Source organism: Doryrhamphus excisus, linkage group LG20 (assembly GCF_037039965.1).
Source record: "Doryrhamphus excisus strain RoL-2023G ecotype Guam linkage group LG20, RoL_Dexc_Guam_v1.1, whole genome shotgun sequence".
Taxonomy (NCBI): Eukaryota; Metazoa; Chordata; class Actinopteri; order Syngnathiformes; family Syngnathidae; genus Doryrhamphus; species Doryrhamphus excisus.
The window spans coordinates 14,449,748-14,475,176 of record NC_136376.1 but is presented as its reverse complement, the minus strand read 5'-3'; the positions used below and the strand labels follow the sequence as shown (position 1 = coordinate 14,475,176).

The window sequence follows — 25,429 nt, the reverse complement described above, 5'->3', positions numbered from 1 at the left end:
CTTCAAAGCATGCCCGAGGAAGTGGGGCCTGGCAGACCAAGCCACATGTGAATGTGGGGAGCCTGACCAGACTGCAGACCGCATTACCACCACCTGCCCCGCCTACAAACCAACCTCAGAGGCTGACCTCTAGACAAAGATGTGACTGAACGCCACTGAGTTGGATATTTGATTATGACACATGAAAGGGGAAGAAGACAAGAATCTATTGTCTTGTGAGCTGAAGGGGGTTAAGTGTACTGATAGCAGACTCTTCATCTCAGCTGAATGCAAAATTAAGGTACTTCATTAAATGGAAAAAAATATGCCTGCCCTCTAAAAAAGTCATTTTTTTCCTTTGACTATATTTGGCTAATGAATGAGAAAGATTTATGTTTCCCTTCCACACAAAAGAATAATGCAAGGAGATTTCAAAGTCTGACAAGAGCACTCGGGGACTGGATACCTCTGCCAAGGCATTTGTCAACTGTGAAATTTCTAAAGCTAAAAGGATCCGATTCCAACTTTATTTCTGGAGGAGATGATAGACTGCAAAGTAAGATGATATGAAATAGGATTTTTTTTGGTAATTGCTGCCAGCGGTGTAATCTGGATCAGATCCAGATCAAACGTGACGCGAAAAGGGCCTTTCTTTTCATTTCTAAAGATAACATTTGTTTTTGTAAAAAGTGTGCAGACAGGAAGTTGCAAAAGAATGCAAGATATGACAGTAAAACTTATAGTTTGGATTCCATCATTTAATGCTCGTGGAGGACGTAAACAGCCTTAAAGCTTGTATCCCATGAGTACATCCTCATCAACTTTTATACATGAGGTAACAACCCAGAGTGTGACTTCTGCTCTAATAATAATTGTAAAACACTGCTAGCACAGAGGAGAGTAATCTGTAAAATGCGCTGCTGCTTTACTACCGTCTGTTCTTGGTCATGATTTATTCATGCCACCTGACTGCTCTTGCCTTTTGAGTCAGTTAGGTCCACTTTAGTCTGACAGGATTGAGGAATGTGGGCCAGAAGACCTGCTGAGAACTGTGAATAAGTGTAAGCTTTAGACTGGAGTTTAGCTTAACCTCTTGGGAAGATTTCATCACAAAACTTCCAGTTACACTTGTTTACGTCGAAAAATAACTAAAGGCAGGGTGATAAGGGAAGCATTCCCTTTCCACTCATATGACTTAAAGGACCTATTGTGCTTTTTCCACTTTTCTGACCTATAAATGTAATTACAATGTGGTATTCTTGCATTAAACGATGTCAAAGTTTCAAATAATCAGGAAGTGATTATAATTGGAAGTGAGCCCTGAAAGTTTGACATGGCTCAAAATGCTCAGTTTCAAAAGGCGTGGCAAAACTACCCCTTTGTGATGTCACAGACGGGCGGACTTCCTGATATGGTCCATAGTTAGGAAGCACTTTGGGCGTGTGGCCAATTACAGCAGTGTAGGCATGCCCGGAGGCGGGCTGTGGGTGGATTAAATTAAAACAGACCATTTTGGCAGGAAGCACAAATAAAAGGAAATACAGCTGGAATAGGTGCAGATTCTGCAAAATGTAAAAAGTTTTCCGTGCGGGTTATTGTGTGTAGCTGCTCTATAGGCGACCACAACTCAATACAAAGGGTCGATAAATGAGCATAATAGGTCCCCTTTAAGTCATAAGTAATATCCTCCATCCTCCTCACATTCTTTGATATCGTCAATTATAGTTACAGAAATCCTAATGACAGAATTCAACCCAAAAACATTGTCACAGTCTGTTATTGACTTAAAAACAACATCTAAACGGAGTAGCCAACAGCTTTTTCACACTGTTTTGTTCTCAGATTAAAGTCGGCACTTTGGTAACTGTGAAAAAATTCCTGTGGGGATTGTTGGTTGTTATGTAACGGGAGCTATTTTTACTGTCTAACCTCTTTTTGTGTTTTTTAGATGCAAGGCGAGGATATTGTTAAGAGAACATGTGCGCTTTACCTGATCTGCAGGCGATGTCCACGTCTTTCTCAAAGTCTGTCTGTAAAAACAACACGATCACATGATAAGTAAGATGTTTAATATACTTGCAAGTCATGCATGCTTTTATTTTCTGGCGTCTGGACTACAGTAATGTATTTTACGTGGAATAAGTCACAATACACCTTCTCGCTTACAGTTAACTCTGCTGCACGGCTTTTAACAGAAACCAAAAAAGGGAGCACATCATCTTAATTCTCGCCTCCCTGCACTGTACGTGTTGGAATTGATTTTAAGATTGTATTGTTTGTTTTTGATGGCTTTGAAAGGACCGGCTCCACAATACTTAAAAAAAAACAAATAAAAACAAAATAAAAAAACAAAAAAAATAAATCTTAGAGCTCATCCTCATCCAAATGTACAGTCTAGCATGCTTACTGAGGTCTGAGGGCCAGGTTCAACCAGTGATGTCTAAGACCAGAGGAGACTGGGACTTTTCTGTAGTTGACCCCAAACTGTGGAATGCTTAGTTTAGCATGCTCATGTGGTTGGAGCCAGATGAGCATCCTCACCGCTGTGCTTCATTATATGGCTTAAACTTTGCAGCTTTTTATACAAGACTCTGAATTAAAATGTTATATATGTATATATAATATAGTTATATATACATTACATGTTTTAAAGACTGAATTTAGATTGTATATAGTTTTATACCATCATATTGCCATACAGCCCAGAAATATTGTGATATATGCTAAGGTCCACGTCGCCCAACCCCAATGCACACAGATTTGGTCGTAGATCTCGGAGTGTGGAGGTGGACCTACTGAAGTTGCCAGTTAGTGCATATCAATGCATGATGATGCAGAAATGGGAAGCACTTTGCAACTGTTGCATGTGACCGTATTGAACCAAGAGAGCAAGACACTATTCTGCTTTTGTGAAGACTATTTCCCTCGGAGGGGTATTAGAATGCTAATGGAAGATCATTTCTCCATCATGCCAATGGCATCGTGGGGCTAGATGAAGAGACTGGCATCCCAATTTCAAAGGTCGGGCCGAGAGCGGTGCTCCATTATCCTAGGAGGGGAAATGAGGGCGATGCATGCCCGTACAGGATGGGGTTGGTAATTTCAATCAAATTGAAGTAAAGGATTGAGCTTTCATTCTAGGAGAAGCACTAATGTCATGTAGCATCTATTCACAAATAATTATGAGGGAATGAAAAACGATGCATTGCTAAATGGAGGCAAATATAGCAGAATATCTGAGGCAGACCATTCCCTTTCATCCTGTCGGGGATGCTGGTCAACCTTTGACTGAAACTATTTGCTCCCATTGGAAATGATAGAAATAAAAATAAGTTAACCACTGGAGAATTTGACATAAAAACATCTGCGTAACATACTGAACTGCCGCAAACCCCGGTGCTGGGTGGAAATGAGGCTTTTGATGCATGGTAATGATGGCTTTAAAGAGAGGGAATTGCATTTACCATAATCTGAGCGTGGCCATTTGGGAAGCCTCCTGTTGCATCACCACTGATTGGATCTTGGCAGTTTCTGAGTCGACATCTGAAAGCATCCTGGACCTGAGGACAGGCGTATTTTCATTATCCGAGTGGAGTTCTTGCAAATTATCAACATGTTTATACGCAGAAGTTCCAAAAAATCCTGAAAGTAATGAATTTTCATATCGGTGATGGATTAGAAAATATGCAGTGGCCGCTCTACCTCTCTCCGTAGGATACAGTGCACCATCACTATGACGAAACCCTGCAGTGAGTCAAAGACCGCAAAGAGGATCTGAAAGAGGATGGAACGCTTGTCCGTCATGGCGAGCACTGCGGACATCCAGGTCAAGGCCAGTAGAGGTAGGACGACACAGGAACTCCACAGGGACGCCCTGAGAGGAGGCATATAGAGGAACTGTAGAGAACTGTATGGAGCTGGTAGTAATATAAGGGTGGCCGTTAAATACACAAGCACAAACAATTAGATTTTTTTTCATGTCTGCTGTGATGTGATTTACAGCGAGAACGTGAGTTGCCACGGCAGTGGTTCCACATCAGCGTGGTGAACCTGCTGTATATGCAGCATTGTCTTATTGATTAACAAGTCACTTACATTGCATTGCTCGCTGTAGTCGCTGACAAAGCAGTTGTTGATACGACGCCGCATTTGGCGCACTTGAGAGTTAATCCCGTGTGAGGCTCACTCATCTGTCTGTGGGGCAGAAGAGACAACGGCGTGACCAACGACGCTAACAACCACTCACACTGCATCGTTAAATATTAGTAACGGCACGCGCAGCCAGCTTGTGGGCGTACTACAGCATTTCATCTTGAACTTATTCTGCCAAAGAAATGTGCATTCATGTCACTCCCAGGAGAGAGTTGACCTCTTTACGTTTATGTCCTATGCTTTCTTTTAGACGCCATTTAAATGAGCTCTGAATTGCCATATATGTTTAAAGCAGCTGTAAATATGCATAGATTTTTGCTCCCAGACTCCCCTTATGGTTGTAAAGTGTAGTTTACTTATAAGCAACTATCGTATATCAAAATCTAGAACAATGTTAACATGCAATTAAAAAGCATGGGACTTTTTTTTTTTTGCATTTAGCAGCTTTGTTACAAACAAATGAATATAATTTTTTTCTGTATTATTATTAATAATTTTCAAAATAACCACCAACTGATCATTAACTGACCCAATTAACCAATCAAGGAATTGTCGTAAAATGTCCTACCCTAGCAATAAAACTTCATGTCTTGAAATGAGCACATGATGATTAAAATGTCCTGCAAAGTGTGCGCAAGCAATTCAAACAGCTCTGAAAAGAATCGTTAGAACAAAGGACACATCGTTGGTTTAAAACATGCACCACTTTAGTCATGAATTAATAAAGAAGAAAAATGAAGGTACTAACAAGGACGTGCTGTCATACCCTGCACGATGCTTCATCTTCTTGTCCAGTATACCATCCCTGGACACTAATTTATTAAACACCAGGATACCGATCACCATGTTGACCTGAAAGTGAAGGGAACAGATCTTCAATAAATCAGACCAATGCAACCATTATTCCAAAGTTAATGTCAAATGTATGGTTTGCCGACATTACAATTTCCATTAGTAGCCAATGACTGATGTCATTGTCATATTTCTCCACCTCAATTTTGCGTGTGTTCACTGAGTTTTGACCTCTTGCTTCTGTTTTTTTTCCCTCATATCTGTCACATTTCAGCCAGCGGATGAGCCATGCCATGCACACTCAGTCCGGCACGGCAGCCTTAGGAAAAGATCTGCCTAATAAGAAACACTTTTCCTCTCAAAGGCACCTTCGACTTGCATTAGCAGCAACCCCACTGACACAAAACTGGGGCAGCAGAGTGTGATTTTGAGTTTAATGCAGCAGCTTTATCAAAAATAAACTAGCTTGTTCCTAAAAAAGGACAAATCAATAAGTCATTATTGTATTCTGATGAGAAACGTTAGTTGATGGTACAAAATGCACAACCCAAACTTGCTACCTGAATGTTACATATGTACAATCAATGTGATCCTGCCACTTATTAATAAGATTAAGATTAAGATTAAGATATGCCTTTATTCGTCCTTCAGTGGGGAAATTTGTATTGCACAGCAGCAACAGTACAGAATCAGTTAAGCAGTACAAAATACACAATATGGAAAAATAAACAATATAAACAACCCAAGTATTAACAAAATCAACAGTTTTTCCCAGAGTTATACACAATACAGTATGCAGATAATATGAAACGAGATGAGCTATATGACCAGTCTATGCACTGAGATCTTGTTAGAGAGTTAATATGAGGCATTATGGAAATACTTCACATGGAACTTAGTATATTATAAAAATAACTCTCCATTACAGAAATGACTAGACAACAACAGATAATCCACACAGCCAAAACCCAGGTTTTTGTGAAAAGATGCATTTCAAGCATAACTTGCACTTTGACACAAATTTATGCCACAACAGAAACAACAAAAACAAAACAAAAAATGTAAAAAACGTATAAATGTCTTTGGGATTTTGCGTTTAGGTTGAAAAAAAACATAAATAAGTCTTCTGTAGCGAATGAGTTAATGTGATCTTTCACCCCAACGCCTCACACCAAGTATTAAATGATGAATGCCACCTTATGCTACAACGGGGAGTAGTTTGGGTCCCAAAAAAATAACATTTTAACACCTAATGGGATGCCATCCATCTTGTCCTCATTCGGGTCACAGGTGAGCTGGAGTCTATCCGAGCTAACTTTGGTCACCAGCCAATCACAGCCTCAATCTCTTGACTCAGAGGCTAACATGTTAAACACTCGTCCAACGCATTAAACACTGAAGTTTTGACTTTGAAACCACAAACCTCCCCAGAGACTTTGTTTGCAGCTTTCTTTGCAACATAAGCGCAATTATCTTTGCTTAAATGTTGAGTGCCGCTTCTTTATAGGGCACCTCAATTTCTCATATCTCCCCTGCAGTCAAGAATTGGATCTAATGGTTGAAACTTACCAGAACAACAGCAGCTGCGGGCCCAACGAAGGCGTACAGGAGCCCCCCCTCCAAAGACAGCCAACAGCTGCAGGGAAAGCAAGCAGTAACAGTTAACTTGCAGCCAGAGTTAATGGCACACATAATAACATCCGCTTGTATTTTCCTCAGTTGTCAGGGGAGCAAGCGCCATATGCTGTAACTCTATTTGCAGATTTTCACACACTAAAAAGAATCTAAGCATTGTTCATTCCTTTGGTATCAAGCTGAGATACAACTCACGAGAAATTGGGGTCTTGCTGAGCGATCTCTAAATCCGATTGGGTTCATGCTACTGTCTTTATGGGTCTATTTAAGATAAGTGAGCCACTGCGGAGACACTTAATCATTGCGCTTAAGTGTCGCAAAAGATGTGCTACATGTGCACTGAATGTTAAAAGGATTAAAAAAGGCAAACTTACTATAAGGGGGTCCCATAGCCTTTTGTTTTGGTGAAGCCCATTGATACAGCAACCACTAAAGCCGGCAATCCTTGAAGAGAAAACAATAATTAGCCAAGCGCTCTTGTGTTATGGGATACATATGAGACATTTTGTCTGCAATATGCTGTGAAAATCCTTACTAAATCCCACAAAATAACATTAGTTTACACAACGAAATATGTCAACAGTGCACCATGAACCCGGAAAAGGAAATTGTGATTTGACATGATAAAAGTCCGAGCAGCCCTACAGTAAAAATCACTGTACAGTGAAAAAAAACAAACAAACAAACCAACATCCGATGCCTTGGCATGATGGGCTCAGTTCTTACAACTGTGTGCTCAGAATGTTAATGTTCTGGAAAGCGCATGAAGGTGCTATTGATGTAATCGGCTTCCTCGAGTCAGGAGGCGCATGCAGCCCCCGTGGCCATCCACAATGTCTCTCTGCAGTGCTGAAGATGTGAAGTGTACACACGGGTGTCATAAATCACCGCCCGCGTACAGTTGCAATATTTCACACAGGCTGAATTAAGATACGAGTAACATTTGGCGTGCATCCCTTTTTCTAATCAATTTTGAAAATGTTTGAAATATAGAAAGTTATGCAGATAAATGCGATTTCAATCAATCAAAAGCATTGGGTAATATACAAACAATCTGTCTTCCTTAACATCCAATGATGTGCAATGGCATCTTTGTTATAAATCTAAGTGAATAGGAGACAGGAAGCAGTGGCTCTGCAATGGCTAAGAGAGCCATGTTTGTTGCTAGGTAACAAGAAGAATGAACGTGGGCTCTTGCAAAAACAAATTCATTGTTGTATTTTTTTTCTTTTAAAATGAGACATCGGAAAGAAAGAACCCTTTGGACCATGATCCACTCAAAAATGTGTCAAATCATGAACATTGACGGGGTTTTTTTTTTTTTTCTTACTTTGCTTATGCAATAGAAAATCACAATATCGAACAGTAATTTGATTTTACAAAGCTATGCTGGCCCCCTTACAAGGAGGTATAATCAAAAGACAGGAATTTAACTGTATGTTGGAGAGTTTGAGGAAAATCTTCTGCTTACGTACCCCAACCTAGACAAAGAAAGCGCTTGCGGATCAGCCTGGTCCGAACCTTTCCCGTCACTGCCATGTAGGACTGCCAAGCCTCCGTGAGAACCCAGCAGAACGATGCCAAGAAGAAGAAGTGCAGAAGGGCTGTGGTCATAATGCAGACACCCTAGTCACACATGGGAGAGAAAAGAAAGATGCCAGTTTCATGAATAACATGCTTGAAGCTTGGCGGACGTAATATAGATTCCCTAACAGCAAGAGGTGCCAGTCATTGCAGTGTATGGAACAAAACATCAAATATCAGTAGGCTGCACAGCATCTGAGGCAACAGTGGCCCTAAAAGATCAGAGCCGGGGCTGGTGGACACGGCATGCGACTGCGTCGCATTCCTCTGCATTGACCCTCATTAGTATGCCGGGGATCCCACCTGCAGGCATGCGAACCAAGGTCAACTGCTGTACCCAGAAACACAAAACCAAAACACTTCCTAAATGGTACAGAAAGCCTGCTGGAGGCAGGAGATAGCATTCAAGTCAAATAATGGAGCAGCTCTTTGCAGCTTCATTAGCTCGTCCATCTTTGTTCCACAGAGAAACATCGCCACAGGGGGATTGTTTAGGAGAGGATTAGAAATAAAGAGATATCCTTAAGTGTCTTGTCAAGGCACGCTGACATCTGACAGAGAAGGCATTGCGCTTTTTTGTAAATCGTCTCAGGCAATCTAGTTTAGTCTGGGGTAAAGACCGAAGTGTATCATCCCATCCACACTGTGTGACTTCCCCCCTCTGAGAGAACCACTCTAAATCCACCCGTTATGCTCACAGGGTTCAAACCAGAGAATAATCCTGTATTACCTCATACCTGACAAGTGGGTAGGTATTTGCTTAAACCCACAGGGGACATTAAAAGTGCCGCCTGCCTTGGTTACGTACTGCATGGGAGGTGCAAACTTTCCAGTGTGTACATTGCTCCCTCTTCCTGCTTCGACATTGCAAGCCCGCTCCCATGTAACACACACAAGCATTGGTTATGTTTGTTGTCCGCTAATAATAGTGATTTGGCAAAGTTTAGCTCCTAATGTTAGCTTTCATTGCATGTATAGCCTATTATATGTAACCACATGATAGCTACGTATTGTCACTTGCTTCTCTGAGAGACAGCAATTGCTGGAGAGACAGACATTTACCCCTACGCCAGATGGGGTGACTGACAGCCATGAACAACAATCATTTTATCCAGGACGAATGAAATTATGACTTTAGTTTAACTTTGAGGCTACTTGTGTTCAATCTGTTCGTTGAAACCAGTATTGGTAACATCTCCTACCTGGTGGTGATGTTCTTACAGTTCTTGCTTGAAAAGAACTATGTGGAATGAAATACCATATAAACTTTTGTGGAGTAGGGTCTTCTTTACTAACAAAATAGGCTAAAAGGATACAATTTATTAAACATATGTAAGTACTTATATGTATTACTGTGGTTGTAGTCTGCAGTGATGAAGAGCTGCACTGTGCATCGTACTAAGTACCTCTATCCATTCAATTTCTATAAAGCTTATCCTCACTCAGGTCAGGGCATGCTGGAGCCTATCCCAGCTGTCTTTGGGCGAGTGGGGTACACACTGGACTGGTGGCCAGCCAATCACAGGGCACATATAGACAAACAACCATTCACACTCACATTCATACCTATGGACAATTTGGAATCACCGATTGACCTAACGGGGGATGCCAGGTATTCCCGATCTCCTGACTGTGGCCTACATACGAACCACTCATCCTCCGTGCAACACTGAGAACCCAATTATTACATTATTGATGCAGTATAATACAACCTGTACAAGCTGTATCTGTACAGCACAAATGTCAGCAAACGTAATGGGTCTGAATAGTGCAGGTGTACCAAATGAAGTGTCAAGTAAGTTGACGTAAAGAGCCATACATATCAGGAACACAATCTATTAATACATCCTGTTGACCAATGGATGTTTTTTTCCAGTGTACCCTCTGTGCTATTCATGCTCATCTGCATTATACAAAGATGACTATACCATTCAGCCTCATTAGTGTGTGCAGATAAAAACTCAGCATTGGGAAAGACGACAGGGACATTATGAAAAGCACGTTATGAAAGCGATGGACGGTTGCAGGCAGTCAGACAAAAAAATGTGAGATTGAAACCGGGAAGTCACACTGGCCTTTAGAAAAGCAAATGTCGGGAAATGTGGAGCTCACTGTGTTGGTATCCATGGAAACAAAGGAAGTGAGGAAGGACCACATTAAAACATCGCAGAAGTGATAGACACTGAGACTGGGTGGAGGGTGATGGGGAGCAGTTAAAGACGGTCCAGCAACAGGATGCTTAGGCCATACATTTGAAGAGTCATTATTCATTATTTCCAAATGCATAGCACGTTAAGCTTGAATAAATTAATTCATGAATTACACATTCTTGAAAGCAAACGTATAATGTCAGGCATTGGCAACATTGAGCACACAAAAATGGTATTTCAGTAATATATACAGTAGAGTGAGGCAAATCATACTCTTGAAGCATTAGAAACTGACTCTAATTGGATTAAACTCATGTTGACTTAGCGGTTACGCTAAATCCCTCAGAGCACTGAGCAGTTTCATTTGCCAATCACTGAATTGTTTCCTTATTTTCTCTCCTCACGGATTACAAGAGAGCCACTTGCAGGAGAACACAGGGAGCATGCACAATTGACAGTAACTCTTTTAACCTTTGGCTGCAGACAATAATAATCAACCTGTTACTCACAAGTATTTACAGTGTGAAAGAATAATAAGTTTGCTCAAAGTGGCTAGTTCAACACCCAACATGATATATTATGATTACTGAGTAGGCATGGGACAGTATGAGATTCTGATGGTATGATAACCTTGGGCGAAAATATCACGGTTTGACGGTTTCACAGGATTGTAATTACAGCTCTAAAATGTGTTACGTTCAAAACAATACATTTTAAACCAATAAAACACCATAAAAGTGGAACATATGTATTTAAAATAAATACCATATAACTGAATTCTTATAAAAAAATGTAAATACATTTAGTTCAACTGCAACTCAAAACATCACAATTAATATTTTAAAAAACATCTGATATGTCGGGTAATGTTATCATGTCATTAACATTTTAAAACTTATAACAACAGATATTCATGCAATTTAAAGAGGGCTGTTAATCATTACAATATTTAATCAAGATTAATCACATTTTGTCGATGATTAACTCAATTAATTGCAGATGTAAATAGGTTTTTATCTATCATAAGTGTACCTTTGCAAGATAAAGGTGTGGTCTCACTCGCTTCCGCCTTCATCACACAAGCCCCACAAATAGTTGTCCTCAGCTATGCCTGCCGGTAAGTAGCAGCTCGAAATCGAAATTTGACCTCGCAGTTCAAAGCAAAAAAAATATTTTTTTAGATACAGCTTGCATCTAACAAACACTTGTTGGATGAAACACTCGTATGCCAAAAGGACCACTATATAAACCATAAATAAATACCTCCAGTGCAACAGTACCTTCTCCCGTCTCTCTGGTATTTGAGACTCCACATAGTCCGTGACAACTCAACTCAATACTTTGGTCTTGTGGAGAGAGCCATCTGCCAGGGCTTTGAAGCTAAACTTAACATACAAAATAGCCTTTTCTTTTTCTCTATTTCTGTTCCCACTTGTGGCTCCACATCAACTTCCACACTGCTGCGTTTCCTCAAGCTACAGTGTGGGCTGAGGGTTAAACAGGATGTGCATACGTTACTCGCACGTCTAAAGAATAGTACCCTTAAATTTCTGTTAACATGTTATTACAGCCTTCATTTTAACAAGACACAAGCTTTGACTTTAAAATAAAGTATGTACCCACTTATAACAGTAGCAAGAGAAGATATTGACTGTCTCACTGTCATTGTCTGGCACACTCATTACTGATAACGATATCAACCAATACCAATATAGGCAGCAGCACTTCCTTCTGACTAATGCCGGATAATGAATATATTACGCTTCTTTTACTCGGTTACCACTGGAGTTAAAGAAAAAGAGCTAAAAACACCATGGTTGACTCTGAGTCATTCTTCCTGAGGTATGATATTAGAATTGAAGTACAGAAGGAAAATGCCTTAGTATCACCTCACATAACGAGGACTTTAGTCACGTTCCACATGACAGATCAGACTTTAGTTTTGGATTTCCTTCCCTGTTTTGTGCCCTTATTTTGTTTTCGTGTTTCATGATGTAAAGCACGTGCAACAGTACCTGTTTCTCCTTGGTAGTAAGCGATACTGTTTACATAGAGGTGAATTACAGCTTTAGAATTAGAATTTGAATTTGAATTAGAGCTTGTAGCTCTGTAGAGCATGACATTATCACGTGCCGGTATCATTCTTGGCAGAAAAAACAATACCGCTATGATCCGATATATTTCATTTTCATTCCAATATCTGCCAATAATATCAGGTGGGCACCCCTACTTAACACACTTTAACTCAACAGAGTTTGACAGAGACTCCAAGCCTCTAATTTCTGTAAATTCCAACAGCACCTGTGCGTGCCTTTTGTGTGTCTTCCACATATCATGATGAACACCAAAGCGCAGACAGGAAAAGGTGACTCACTGACTCTGCTGTTCCCGCAGGATATCGCCACAGTGAGGAGAGGATTTCTATTTCATGACGAGCAACTTGGAATCCATAAACAATGGAGCCAATTATATGCACTCCTTTCAAAAGTTGAGGCAACAACTGTGGCAGTGTCATGGCATGGCATGGCAATTAAACCCACACTGGAGCTATGTTTCTCCACTTGCCGGCCTCCCACGGCAAGTGGGACATAAGGTCTGAATCAAATTTTCATTTTTCAAATAGTATTACAGCAGGAGAGACGGATCAAACCAAAAGCAAGAATACATTAGTTGGTATTCATGTTTTATCTTCAATATCTGGAGGGGAGATTGACAGGAAAAACAAGCCTGCCAACTTTAATGTTGAGCTTTTTAAAATAAGGACACATTTACACAAGACTGGTGCACTGAAAATGAAATTTTTCAAAGTTTCAGCTTATAGACAACATTTTTAGAATGATCACATGGAGCTGGACGATTTAATTTGCACCCCTTCCATATCTCAAAGCATATTTCAAAGCTCCTGTTCACTATAAATACGCCGAGAATCATCAACGTTAAGTTCAGCAGTTCACCAGCAATAACTGTCCTGTTTTTTGACATTCATGAATAAATTACACATGCACACACAAAAAATGCAATAAATAAAAACTCCCACTAACAGACCTATTACAGACTATTAAAGTTTGAGTAGCAGTTTCAGGAAGGCACCCACAAGCTAGCACTAGGACACTAAGACTACTCACACTGGGCCATTCATCCAGTTCTCAACTTGGCCACGATTGCACCTCCCTCTTCTGGCCTGCACTCACACAGAGAATTGGAGGCAAGCCCGTTTGCTTGTCCGATCACTTCTACACTACTGTTTTACTGACATTTTTCCTACTTTGTTGATTATCTCCCCTCTTATTAAGACACATTTTTGAGACGTGATCGGCATATACCGCTAAAGGCCGATCCAAAAACCGATCTAATTATCTGTCTAGCTTCTCGTCTTCTCAACTCCAAATGTGACTTTTTACCACTGTGGCATTTTGTTTTTACATCCGGTATGTAAAAAGTGTCTATTGTTACACTAATTGTATTAATTATTTCTTGTCATTTAATGAACATTACCCATTTGCTTCTGGGATTGGCGGGCAAACAGTCCAGGGTGTACCCCGCCTCTCGCCCAAAGTCACCTGGCATAGGCAGCTCCCGAGCCGCGGGTTGCCGACCCCTGGTCTAGGTGCTGAACCAATGCCAGTGAACCAGTGAACTCTCTGCCTGATTAAATGCAGGAGACATTTATCTCGATGCATTTTTTTTTTTCAATTAGAAAACTCGGAGAATTCGGAGCTCCAGCAAACCCCCGTGACCATAATGAGGAAAAGGACTATAGAAAATTGATGGAAGGATACCTATTTGCCAGGGTCCCTTGGAATGTACCCATGGATGATTGGTATCGGAATTCATTCATTTCATTCATTCATTTTGTACCGCTTATCCTCACGAGGGTCACAGTGGGTGCTGGAGTCTATCCCAGCTGTCTTCAGCCGAGAGGCGGGGTACACCCTGGACTGGTCGCCAACCAATAGGGCACATATCGACAACAAGCATTCACAGTCACCAATTAACCTAGCATGTTTTTGGGATGTGGGAGGAAGGCTGAGTACCCGGACAAAACCCACGCATGCATGGGGAGAACATGCAAACTCCACACAGAGATGGCCGACGGTGGGATTGAACTCGGGTCTCCTAGCTGTGAGCCCTATGCGCTAACCACTCAACACCGTGCAGCCCTGGTATTGGAATCTGCAGCATAAAACCTTGATCGAAGCATCCCTCGTCTGTGGTATTGCCATTCTGCTCACCAAAGCAGAATAATTTTCAATATGCCTGTGGATTTCTGAGAAAGAAACATTTTGAGGTACATACAGTATCCAATTGGGGGGGGGGGGGTCCACTGTGCATATTCTTTGATACGTTGTGGTTGTGTGGTAATCAAGACCTCAAGATGTCTCCAGCCTTGATTCAATCAGACAAGGCTTCAAATCAACTCAGCTTTTAAATTCCCCCGCGGCTTGATTCTGTTCATTCATTATGTTGGCCACCACTGTGCACCAGATAAATGTGGATAGGATACTGTCACATGTCCATTTACGGTTTGACATATGAATCAGGCTAAGATGTTCTTTACACAGTGCGGCATCTGCTTAAAGTTGCATCCTGTTCTTTTCTACCTTCAGACCTTCAGACGTAGGTGGGTCAAGGCAAAGCACATTTCAGATGATTCCTATTTCCTGCATTCATTCATTCATTATCTATAATCTAATTTTCAGTGAACTTAATGAAATTAATAAAGAGGGAGCACTTTTGATTTATGAGCAGTGTCTGCTCCAACCTCCAGCAAGTCCATCTGCTTTCTGATAAGCCGTACCTTCTTCATAGGATGTGAAGCCCCAACTCAATGCATTTTATGAGCACCCCCAAAAGTAAAGCATCTATATTAATACGGAAATGCATTGTTAAATAAAAGGGAGGAGAATCGGTGTATTGCTGGCAAAAAAGTATAACTTCAATCCCGCTAAACAATCACGTCTGTGTAATCTGCCAATGTGTCAGTGTGCAGGGCTGCCAAATGACTGAGGAGGGCATCTGTGTGGGCAGCTTGTAAATCACAACAACTGTTTGCCAAACAATCTTTTACATTTTACAAGCCACTAACGGAAGCTGGAGAGCTGATGCATATTTATTAGGAGCACTGGTTGTCCTTTGAGTCCTGCTGACTTCGACATCAACTTCAGCCCTCCGTGAATGGTTGGGTAATGTTTACATATTACTCGATACCGGTGTCAAATCAGACCATACAAAAGATCAGCTCCACGAGAACGAGACGATATTTTAATATTAATATGAACAAATTCAGCATACTGGCTCATGGGTTGATGGGCTCACCTTGCTTGTTCGTTATATTCTCATACAGGGGTTGTGGCATTTGGCTTTGTAAAGCATATTTTTCACTCCTAATTTCTACAACATTACCTTATATTGCTCCCTGGCTGCACTCGGTGTGTGTGTATGCTAGGAGTCCCGCCTCCCCCCACAGAGACAAAGTGAAAGTCTCACTTCTGCCGACTTATTTTCCCAAATGTGACTAAGCAACAAATGTAGGGACTGGTAGTTGGAGACTTAGCTTCTGAAAGCTCGGCTTTTTGGCAGACTAAGTGAAAGCACGTGTTGTTCTGTGATGGCTGCCGAGAGGTCTGCCCCGTCTTACGGTAGTTACAAGCAGTCAATGCACTGTCAGCTCCCACGGTACACTGTCTGGCTCTCCTGGAGTCTCTACCTCAGCGATTAGTGTGTCACAGGCTCCGAACACGTAGCTACAGCGCACTACTCGTTATAAAACATATTGTTAATTATATAGTTTTATTTTACTGTGCAATAACTTGTTTCAGACTCAACTCCACACTCCCTCACTTTTTCCTCTCCAGTGAGACTCACTGCATACACGAGCCTAGCTCCCCTTCCTTCCCTTGCTCATCCAATCAGTAGTCAGAACACAGTCTCGATGCATTCACAGACTTGCAGTCGGACTTTAGTATATAAAAAAAATAAATCACTGCACTCGGGGGAACCACAGCAAGGAGGCTGAATAGCCGCATGCAGCTCCCGAGCTGCGGGTTGCCGACCCCTGGTCTAGGTGCTGATCAATGGACAGAGTGAACTCTCTTTCTTTCTGTTTTTTTCTCAATGAGAAAACTCGGAGAAAACTTGTGACATGAACTCTTGTGACACCCCTAGTGGTGGTTCTTAAATGGTTCTTATAATTCACAGCAATTGTCATAATTATCACACCAAAACAATACAAACCAATAGAAAAGTGCAAAAGACATTTTGTAATATTTTATGATACTTAGCGCATACAGGCCGCTCAATTCAATTCAAGTGATACACAATTGTGTCGATGTTAGACTTGTGTTACCTGGCTGCCAAAACAACACTGAATGAGACGTTCACAGAACAGAGTTTTGGTACACATCACTATCCATGAAGCAAAACATCCATAACTATCTGACTCATTACAACAAAGTGCAAACACTGCTTTGAGGCTGCAGCTCAACTTTTAAGATGGCCGCCATTGTCACAAGATCCTCTCTCAACTGCTTCATTAGTCTTTTTAGTGCCAAATCAAGTTCCCTGGTGTGTGTGTGTCTGTGTGTGCTAAAAAGATCACTGACAAACTACTGCAGAACTGCTCATTTCAACCCCCCAACAGCTGTCATTTCAAAGCCATTCATCTTTTTGTAACTTTTCTGTTTTTAACAAATGCCACCCTTGTCTTGATGTGACACATTTGGTTGCTCAGAGGACAATGCAACACCTGACTAAGGACCATCTGAGCAACGTTACAGACTCATCCTTGAAGTAGACTGAAGTAAACACTTTATTTTCCATTTAGATGACGCACTAAAGGCTTCTTTGCGTGATACCCAAAAGAAAATGAGTAATTTGCAAAGTAGTTACATTCTTGTTTATTTGCACTCATAAACACAGAGAGCATCTGGCATACAAAAGGAACCATAAAACGTCTTTTTACAAGGTCAACGTCAGGCACTTTCAACAGCATTTTCAAGGTAGTTTTTCCATACCAATTCTTATGGATATTTGAATACCTCGATTACACAAAATATATATTTTTTTCATATCTGCTTTGAGGAATCGCTTACGTCACCAATGCGTGTACGTCACCCACACCGAGAAGGAAGCGGGTAATATAAGAAGGAAAACAAAATGTAAAAAACAGACAGAAAATGTGGCTAAACACCGTGACGTGTATCCGTTGGAACGCGGCACCACAATAGCAGTCTACTCCTGATTCACCGTTGCCGCTGTTTGGTAACAATGAAATCCCAGCGTGAAAGCAACCACTGGCTGATGCTTGAGCTGACGGTTGAGGATGAAAACTATGCTGTAAGATGCACACACCTTTCACAATTACCACCTATGGGATTTTAAGCCGTTATATTATGTAGATTGTGTGGAACCAATGAACCCCATGGCAGAAATGTCGTTTTCACATTTACTTATTTGTTCATTTATTACTGGGTGACTAAATGACTAGTGGTGCCATTGACTTGGTTTTTATTGTCTTACCTTGATTTCGGTTGTTATTATTTTTTTATTGTAAAGGTTGCTTAACTCAATGCTAACTAGTTGTAGAACATGCACTGTGTATAATGGATGCTATGTAATCTGGTGAATCAATGAACAGAAATATGAATGAATCGTATAACGATCTTTACTGCCATATTGAGAATATAAAATATCGATGCATGTTTTCTGGCCTTTACAGGCGAGTTAGTTTTTTTTCCACAGCTTGGTTGTGCATCCAAAGCGAGTATTATTTTGTTTCTTCTTGAGAGTGCAAATGAATGGAGGGAATAAATAGTGCTTCTGCCGATGGCAGCTGAGTGCTACACTCAAGTTTGCCTCAATCGCTTCAAGTCACAATAAAACTCATCAACTTCACACTACAGATAGAACCTGAAACCTGTTACATAAGTTGGATTTCCATTTTAGTAAACTGCAAATGTTGTGAGTTTAAACCCAAGCCCAGAATGGCCGGTGCAAACCCAAAAGTTCAATTTCCGGCCTACACATCCCTTTAAGTAAAGTAAATGACACTTACCACATTGTGCGTCTGTGTTTGTCCCACAAGGATCAATATATTGGAGCAGATGATAGATAAACAGAAGTTGAGCAGAATGATGGAGCGTTCAGAGCGGATATATCTAAAGAAACAAGGGCCGTAAAAATGCATCAGTGTACTTTTAGATGGAAGACAAACTCTGGAATAATCGAACAAATAAAACACGCAAACTTCAAAATGTCAGCCATTACCTCCACAGCACGGCGTAGATCACTGCCAAAGTGATCAAGGCGAGGCATGACAGACCGCAGCCAACTATCAGCGTCACAGATGGGACCCCTGAGTACTCCATGGTCTGTGGAGGAGACACAGCAGTCAGTGGGGGCTCGGATGTGGTGCATAACATACAGAGGGGACCAATCAAAATTGGGCAACTTGGCTTGTTTACATCACTACAAGTGGCCTATATTGGGGGGAAATGTGGGCAGTAATTATTATACCTCTGCAAACATATTTTCTTTACTAAACCTTGTAACACGATATGGACAGTATACACCACAGCATGATTATTTTTTTGTTATATTATATCTATTTGCTATACCACAAGGGGAACTCCAAGTGTGAGGTGTGTTGTATAATTTGCCCGTTGTCAATACTTTTCACAATATCACCAAAGTTGATATGTCACACAATCTGGTGGCTCACACTTTAATCTGGAATTCTGGTATGGAGGCACATCGTTTCTGTACATCTGGTTTTATAATCTGGCTTTTAAAGCTATAAATAATAAATAAAAGATAAAATTGGAAAAAAAATGGGCGTGCAAAACACTTATCAGAATAATCATTTGACGATCAATTTGTGGTGTGATTTTAGAATATGAATTATCTTCAATGCAATAGTAACTTATTGATGCTCCCTTATATAAACTACCAGCGGTACTTCCCTGAGAGGGCTCCCTACACTACACAGCGAGGGGGAACTACCGCTCAGGCTACAGAGCCAAATATCCAACGTCCAAAGTGAAACTAAGTTCACCACGGTACACCAAGGACATGTCTGCATGGTGCTATTGTGTTTTCCTCTTGTGGGTGGCGGGAGTCCAGTGGCTACTGGTTTTGGGGCACATTACCACACATCCCATGGTGCAGCATGGCCCAGAGTTACGAACGTTATAAGGCAACCGGGTAAGCCCGATCTCGTGGCAGAAGCCGATTTTATTCGATCGTCAAAGTTCAACAGATCAGCAGCCAATCCATCCTGAAGTTACATTGTGACATGACTAATATCAACCAGTTTTATAGCACAGTAAAGTCTCGTTATATCGATATCGGTTATAACGAATTACTACTTATTACGATACTATTTTCATTTCCCGGCAAATTTCTAGTCTTTTATGATATAATTAGCTCCGTTAGTACGATACCCGGTTATTATGATAATCCGGTTACTACGATGCCCTTTTCATCTCCCGCCAGCCAATTTGGTCTGCTTATATCGATACAAAAGCAGCTTAAATCAATCTTTGCTTAAGGATTTCAATACCAAAAAAGAACACGGCCAACGGCTGCTTCCAGTCAACTTTATTTTTCACACTTCCACCACCAGAGCGCAGCACACACAGCGGAAAACACCCGTCCCTCGCGCCTACCCCTCCGGGTGGCAACACCTTCCCTATCGATAGTTCCGGGGTGAATTATGTTCCGGGGTGAATTATGTCCCGGTAACCGGTAATCACTACAGCGTAAGTTTATTTTTATTTACTGTAGTACAAAATGTATTGTAGTACAAAAGCATGCTAGATACGCAATCCATGAACTCAAGGAGAAAATTACATGCCATATCAAAGATCCGCCCACTTTTAATGCAGTTCGGCGCAGGATCGGATATATGGATAGTCCGGTTATATCGGTATTTTTTCCGACTCCCGAGAATATCGATATAACGAGACTTTACTGTATTTTGAGGCAATACTTTCTGTATTCCCCATTTTGGGTTCCAACAATATTTTACCTTTGGTATTTGTATACATTTTGCTGGTTCCCGCAGCCACGAACGTGTACATGCTCTGCTCCACTCGGCGAGAACAACAGGTTCAGCAACCACCTTTCTCTGTAGTTTCATGAACTTTGTTTACCTTCATGATGGACCATTTTAGGAAGTCTGTCATAACTTTTGAGGAAATCAATAATTTCCACATCCTAGAAGGAATGTTAGCTCTGAGCCCACATAACGGACGCGACCCAGCAGTAGCAGGAGGATAACACGTTACATGTACTACAGTAGATTTGTGCGATTCCATGTACTATTCAACAGGACACAGTAATATCATTTTCCCGTCATGTGACTGAGGCCTTGCCTAAGGTGCTCTCCCTGAACCCTCTGCTGTAAATGATGAAGCCCACACTGTACTGCACTGTAAGCACTCCATGTTCCCACTGTTAATTACTTCAATTACACAAGCTGGTGATTTTCTCCAATCTGTTCCCACACATAAAAAAGGAGAGCATAATATGGCAACTTTTAGCTTTCCTAGCATGGGGGAAGGTGTATTAGTGGAGTTAGCCTAATGTGTGTGTATAGCCCACACTACGAAAGACCCCCAACTACACACACGCACACAAACAGATACACACTAATAAACTCCCCCCTCAGCGTCGAATTAACTGGATTAGCACACCGTTTCCCATCCATCAAGCATTATTCCCCCCTTAAAAAGACACGATAAGAACAGCAACAGTGTACTTACCATTTCTCTGGGTTGCTGAGCCAAAATGGCGAAGGTAGACACACGATCACATAAGCATTTTGTATGCGAGGCATCTGTCAGCACCGTTCTACACGCCTTTGTGGACCAGGCTCCCCAAGAATCGTTCCTGCGAGCACAAGAAGGCGGTTAAAAGACGCTTCGTATCCGCATGTGGCGTTTATCCTTGTGTACAGTTAATTATTCATATGAATCCAGTGTAGAGTTAGCAAATAAATAATCAAAAAAAAAAAAAAAGCGCCGCGGTTCCGTGCAGCTGTATGGCGCCAAGAGAGCCAGAGAAGAAGTAGGCGAGTGGGGGGGTGGAATGGGGGGGGGGGGGGCGATCGGAGCTGTCCAAGCAGCCTGGTTCTGATTCCCGCACCGACATAAACATATCACCGTAATGCTAAAAAAAAAATCAAAACAAGGCGCGGCGAATATTTACCTGCATTTCCTCCTTTATAAATTACTCCATCCTTCGCTCCAAACGACGCCCCCCCTCCTTTTTACGCACCTGTTATTCCGTCCTTTTCAAATCCCCCCTTTTCTTTCCCTGCACTGCTTTAATTAGCAGCCTTTGGACGCTTCCTAGCAAAGGATTTTTCATCCAACAAGCAAGACGATGCTGCGCGGCTCTCAGCCGGCGTGAGAGAGGGGGGAGGCTGGCCCAATGAGAGCAGCGGTGCGCGCTGTCGCCGAGTGTGTTGACACGTATGGAGGTGGAATTCCAACACGGGAACAAATACTGCTGCGGGATAATTCCTCAAAGTCATGACACCGCGACATGGTGGTCGCTCCCTGGCCAGACGTGAGGTTTATTTGAACCCCGAGAAAGTGAGACCACCCCGCCGGAGCAGCGTGAATGGTTGCTGCCGCTCTCCACTTTCCACCGCTGTAGTAGGTGGAAGGGAACGGAGCGCCTTCTGCTCTGGTTGTTTTTTTTCCATTTATATAGTATCCTCTTAGTGTTAATATGTGGCGCAAACTATGCATCAGTGCAAACACAACAGAGCATAAGAGCGGATTTATCCATACTAATATCGAATAATCACCTGTTGTCTCGCGAGAGCTTGTCTTCACGACAAAACATCTTTACATAACATATGCTGAACAATTCAAAGCACACTCTACCCTACCGATACATTAGGTACACCTTTTCAAGATCTGACCCACTTGAAGAACTCTATCAAAAAGTTGGTCTATATACAAAGACATGTTATGGATGGGATTCATGCATTATTTATGAATAATATGGTAATGGAGTAGTTTCTTCCAAACGTGCTTCCTAAGCTACTATAATCACATGCAATACACCAGTTCAGGTATGCACTTAACACAACCCAGTGAAAATGTGACTTTAAATTTAGTTTGCCATTCCAGGGTGTACTCAGCCTCTTGCATAAAGTCAGCTGGGATAGGCTCCAGCATACACTGCGACCTTGGTGAGGATAAGCGGCATAGAAAACGGATGGATAGAAATAATGGTAGCACATGTGTGGGCACTCAAAAGAATCAGACAGTGGATAGAACTCAGTGGCTTGTGCTCCCACATGAGGAAAAGCAACATTGTGATGCCGACATGCTAACCACTGTATCGCCATGCTGCTGGAATACCGCTCAGACAAATGTATGTTCATGAAATATGAAATATTATTGTCTTTGTACAGACTTTGTGTGGAATCTGAAATGAGGAATGTTATGGCTGCTGAGTGCATTGCTGTGTTTAACTGCACCCAGCAGCCTCTGCTGTGTCACTTGATCAATACGGCAGCAATGTTTATCATTTCTTGAAGGGACAGTACAGCCTGTACTCAAAATTTCCCGAAAGGTTTTGAACAGCTCCAGCCTGTCTGCTCACACAAATACATCGATAAAATAAAAACTCTCCAATCTGTTCCCTTATCAGCTCGACACATTTTTTCTCTCTTATCTGTTGGAGTCGAGCAGACTCATTTTGCTGATTCAAATCATTTTTAAACAGGACACATCAGGTGGAGACGGACACAAAGTTATTAATTAAGCTCTGGTTCAAGGATTCTCACATAAGCAGAAACTAATTCAGTGTGTGATTGGCGTCAGGAAGGGGATTGTCATGTTTGGACGACTGGCTGTCGAGTTTCTCACGATGGCGACAGTTACTACAGTAAAGTCTCGTTATATCGATATCAGTTAAAACGAATTACTACTTATTACGATACTATTTTCATTTCCCGGCAAATTTCTAGTCTTTTATGATATAATTAGCTCTGTTAGTACGATACCCGGTTATTATGATAATCCGGTTACTACGATGCCCTTTTCATCTCCCGCCAGCCAATTTGGTCTGCTTATATCGATACAAAAGCAGCTTAAATCAATCTTTGCTTAAGGATTTCAATACCAACTTACATGGACTTACATCACAGACTTAGAACGGACATAACCCGAGGACCACTTGTAATCGACACGATTGAATGAATTTCAGGAAAGTAAATAAAAACCCTGCAAATGCTGACTCGCTCTCTTGTGGCCACAACCAGCCCTCCAGGTCCATTTTGTTCTTTTCATCCCACTTTTCAGACCATTTTGTAAGGCTGTGCTGCTAAATTGTATATTTCTGTTTTACCATCCAAAAGCTGCTTGATCCAAGCGAGGTGGTTCCAGGGGAGATTGGGCTGTGTGCAATCATCAATAATGAAACCCGAGCATAGCCCGGTCGGAAAGTAAAGTAAACGTTTCCTGTATTAGTGCTGCAGACTTTTTTGGTAATATATTGTTTGAGGTAATTCCGTGTAGAGCTGTGATAAAGTGCTGCTCGCACCCTTCAAACAGCCAGAGGGGACTGATTGATGACTTCCTGTTGCTTGAGATGAAGTCACCACTCCCCCTGGTGAGAAGTCGACATGCTCATTCTCGAACTTTACAGAAGTTTGTTCCAGTGACAGGAAAGGGCGCATTACTGAAGATTAATATTTTCCACATTGCCTGCACTTTCTGACCTTACTGGTGCGTGTCCGTTTGATAATATAAAGTGTCACTCTTGATGTGAAGAGTGAACACCTTGTTGACTATGAGGTGCAGCTCGCAGTCTGGTGTTAAAACATCCAGGAGACAGCGCTGTGACAGAAAGACTGCGTGACCTTTCTCTACTCAATCTTCAAGCTGCGACGTTGACAGATCAAGTTTCTCCATTCAACCGAAAGGTCCGTGATAATTGCTTCTGTAGCATACAGTATACACATTTTTGTTGAATTTGGGACTCCATAACCGCTCGAGGAATATGGCCTATAGCTATCTCGAGTGCATGTTTATTGCATACTATGTAAACACTAAGGCTGAAGACGGTCAACATCATCTGGATGTCTTCATGACGGGCAATTTACGACGAAAAGCATACATTTTAATCTCGCAAAATGCGTTTTACAGTAACTGAATGGTGATGAATGTTAAAATGGCCGGAAATTCCTCCAAAGCGCTAGAAAAGTGCTACAATTTGCAGTATAAACAAAATGTAAACAAACCAACTTTGAGTTTAAACAAAAGTGTCACACATTTTGTATGCCCCGATTTTTGTAGGATCTTTATTCCTAAAAAGATGCTTTGGTTGTCATATGACCAAACAGTGCACCTAACAAACTAGTTCAGTGCCCACACAAATCATCCATGCATTGGTGACTCAGCTTCTGTGAAGAATGGTTCTTTTACAGTGAGGACACTATAGACCAGGGCTGGGCAAACTTTTTGACTCACGGGCCGCATTGATATGACAAAATTTACGGGGGGGGGGGGGGGCAGACTATATATTTTACACGTAACAGTCCACCTGGTATTATTGTATCTGTAAAATTGTCATGCAATCTGCTATTATTATTTATTATTTTATATTTATATTTAAATATTTTAAAAATAATAAAATATTATAATAATTACAATAAAATTAAAATAATAATTATTATATTATTATTATGTTAAATATGCAAATATAACAATAATATTATATATAATTTATACAATAATTAGCATTAATATAATAATTATAATAATCATAATAGTTCTAATAATAATTATAATAATCTAATAATAATAATAATTATTATTATTATTATGTGCTTGTGTCCCTTTTTTCAGGAGCACTTTGTAAACAACAGACCATGTCAAAAAACGAAATTGATAAAACCATCAAAAGGTTGGCTCAGGCCATGATGCCAGGTTGTATGTTGAGTTTAAATGAAATACTTTGGAAAGATTGGGCGGGCCGTATTCAAACACTTGGCGGGTCGGATGTGGCCCCCGGGCCGTAGTTTGCCCACCCCTGCTATAGACAGATTCCGGCCAGGAAATCATTTAATGGGCTTTATTATGTGTGTGTGTGCCATGACAACAACTGTGCAAAAT

General features: G+C 41.2%; 1 protein-coding gene across 12 annotated transcripts in view; it reads right to left on the bottom strand.

Moving 5' to 3' along the window:
- adgrb3 (adhesion G protein-coupled receptor B3) overlaps window positions 1-25,429 on the bottom strand; it is a 158,980-nt gene that overhangs the window by 6,974 nt on the left and 126,577 nt on the right. For 9 of the 12 annotated variants that reach the window (XM_078799331.1, XM_078799329.1, XM_058058086.2 and 6 more), the window contains 11 exons: window positions 21,056-21,182; window positions 18,558-18,661; window positions 18,346-18,448; window positions 8,034-8,184; window positions 6,933-7,002; window positions 6,493-6,559; window positions 4,880-4,983; window positions 4,075-4,173; window positions 3,682-3,853; window positions 3,444-3,539; window positions 1,970-2,009 (listed from right to left, as the gene is read on the bottom strand). In XM_078799331.1, the coding sequence (XP_078655457.1) occupies window positions 1,970-2,009; window positions 3,444-3,539; window positions 3,682-3,853; window positions 4,075-4,173; window positions 4,880-4,983; window positions 6,493-6,559; window positions 6,933-7,002; window positions 8,034-8,184; window positions 18,346-18,448; window positions 18,558-18,661; window positions 21,056-21,182 (1,133 nt within the window). The remainder of the gene's footprint in view (window positions 1-1,969; window positions 2,010-3,443; window positions 3,540-3,681; window positions 3,854-4,074; window positions 4,174-4,879; window positions 4,984-6,492; window positions 6,560-6,932; window positions 7,003-8,033; window positions 8,185-18,345; window positions 18,449-18,557; window positions 18,662-21,055; window positions 21,183-25,429) is intronic. The other 3 variants (XM_078799333.1, XM_078799330.1, XM_058058088.2) reach the window with 1 other exon arrangement.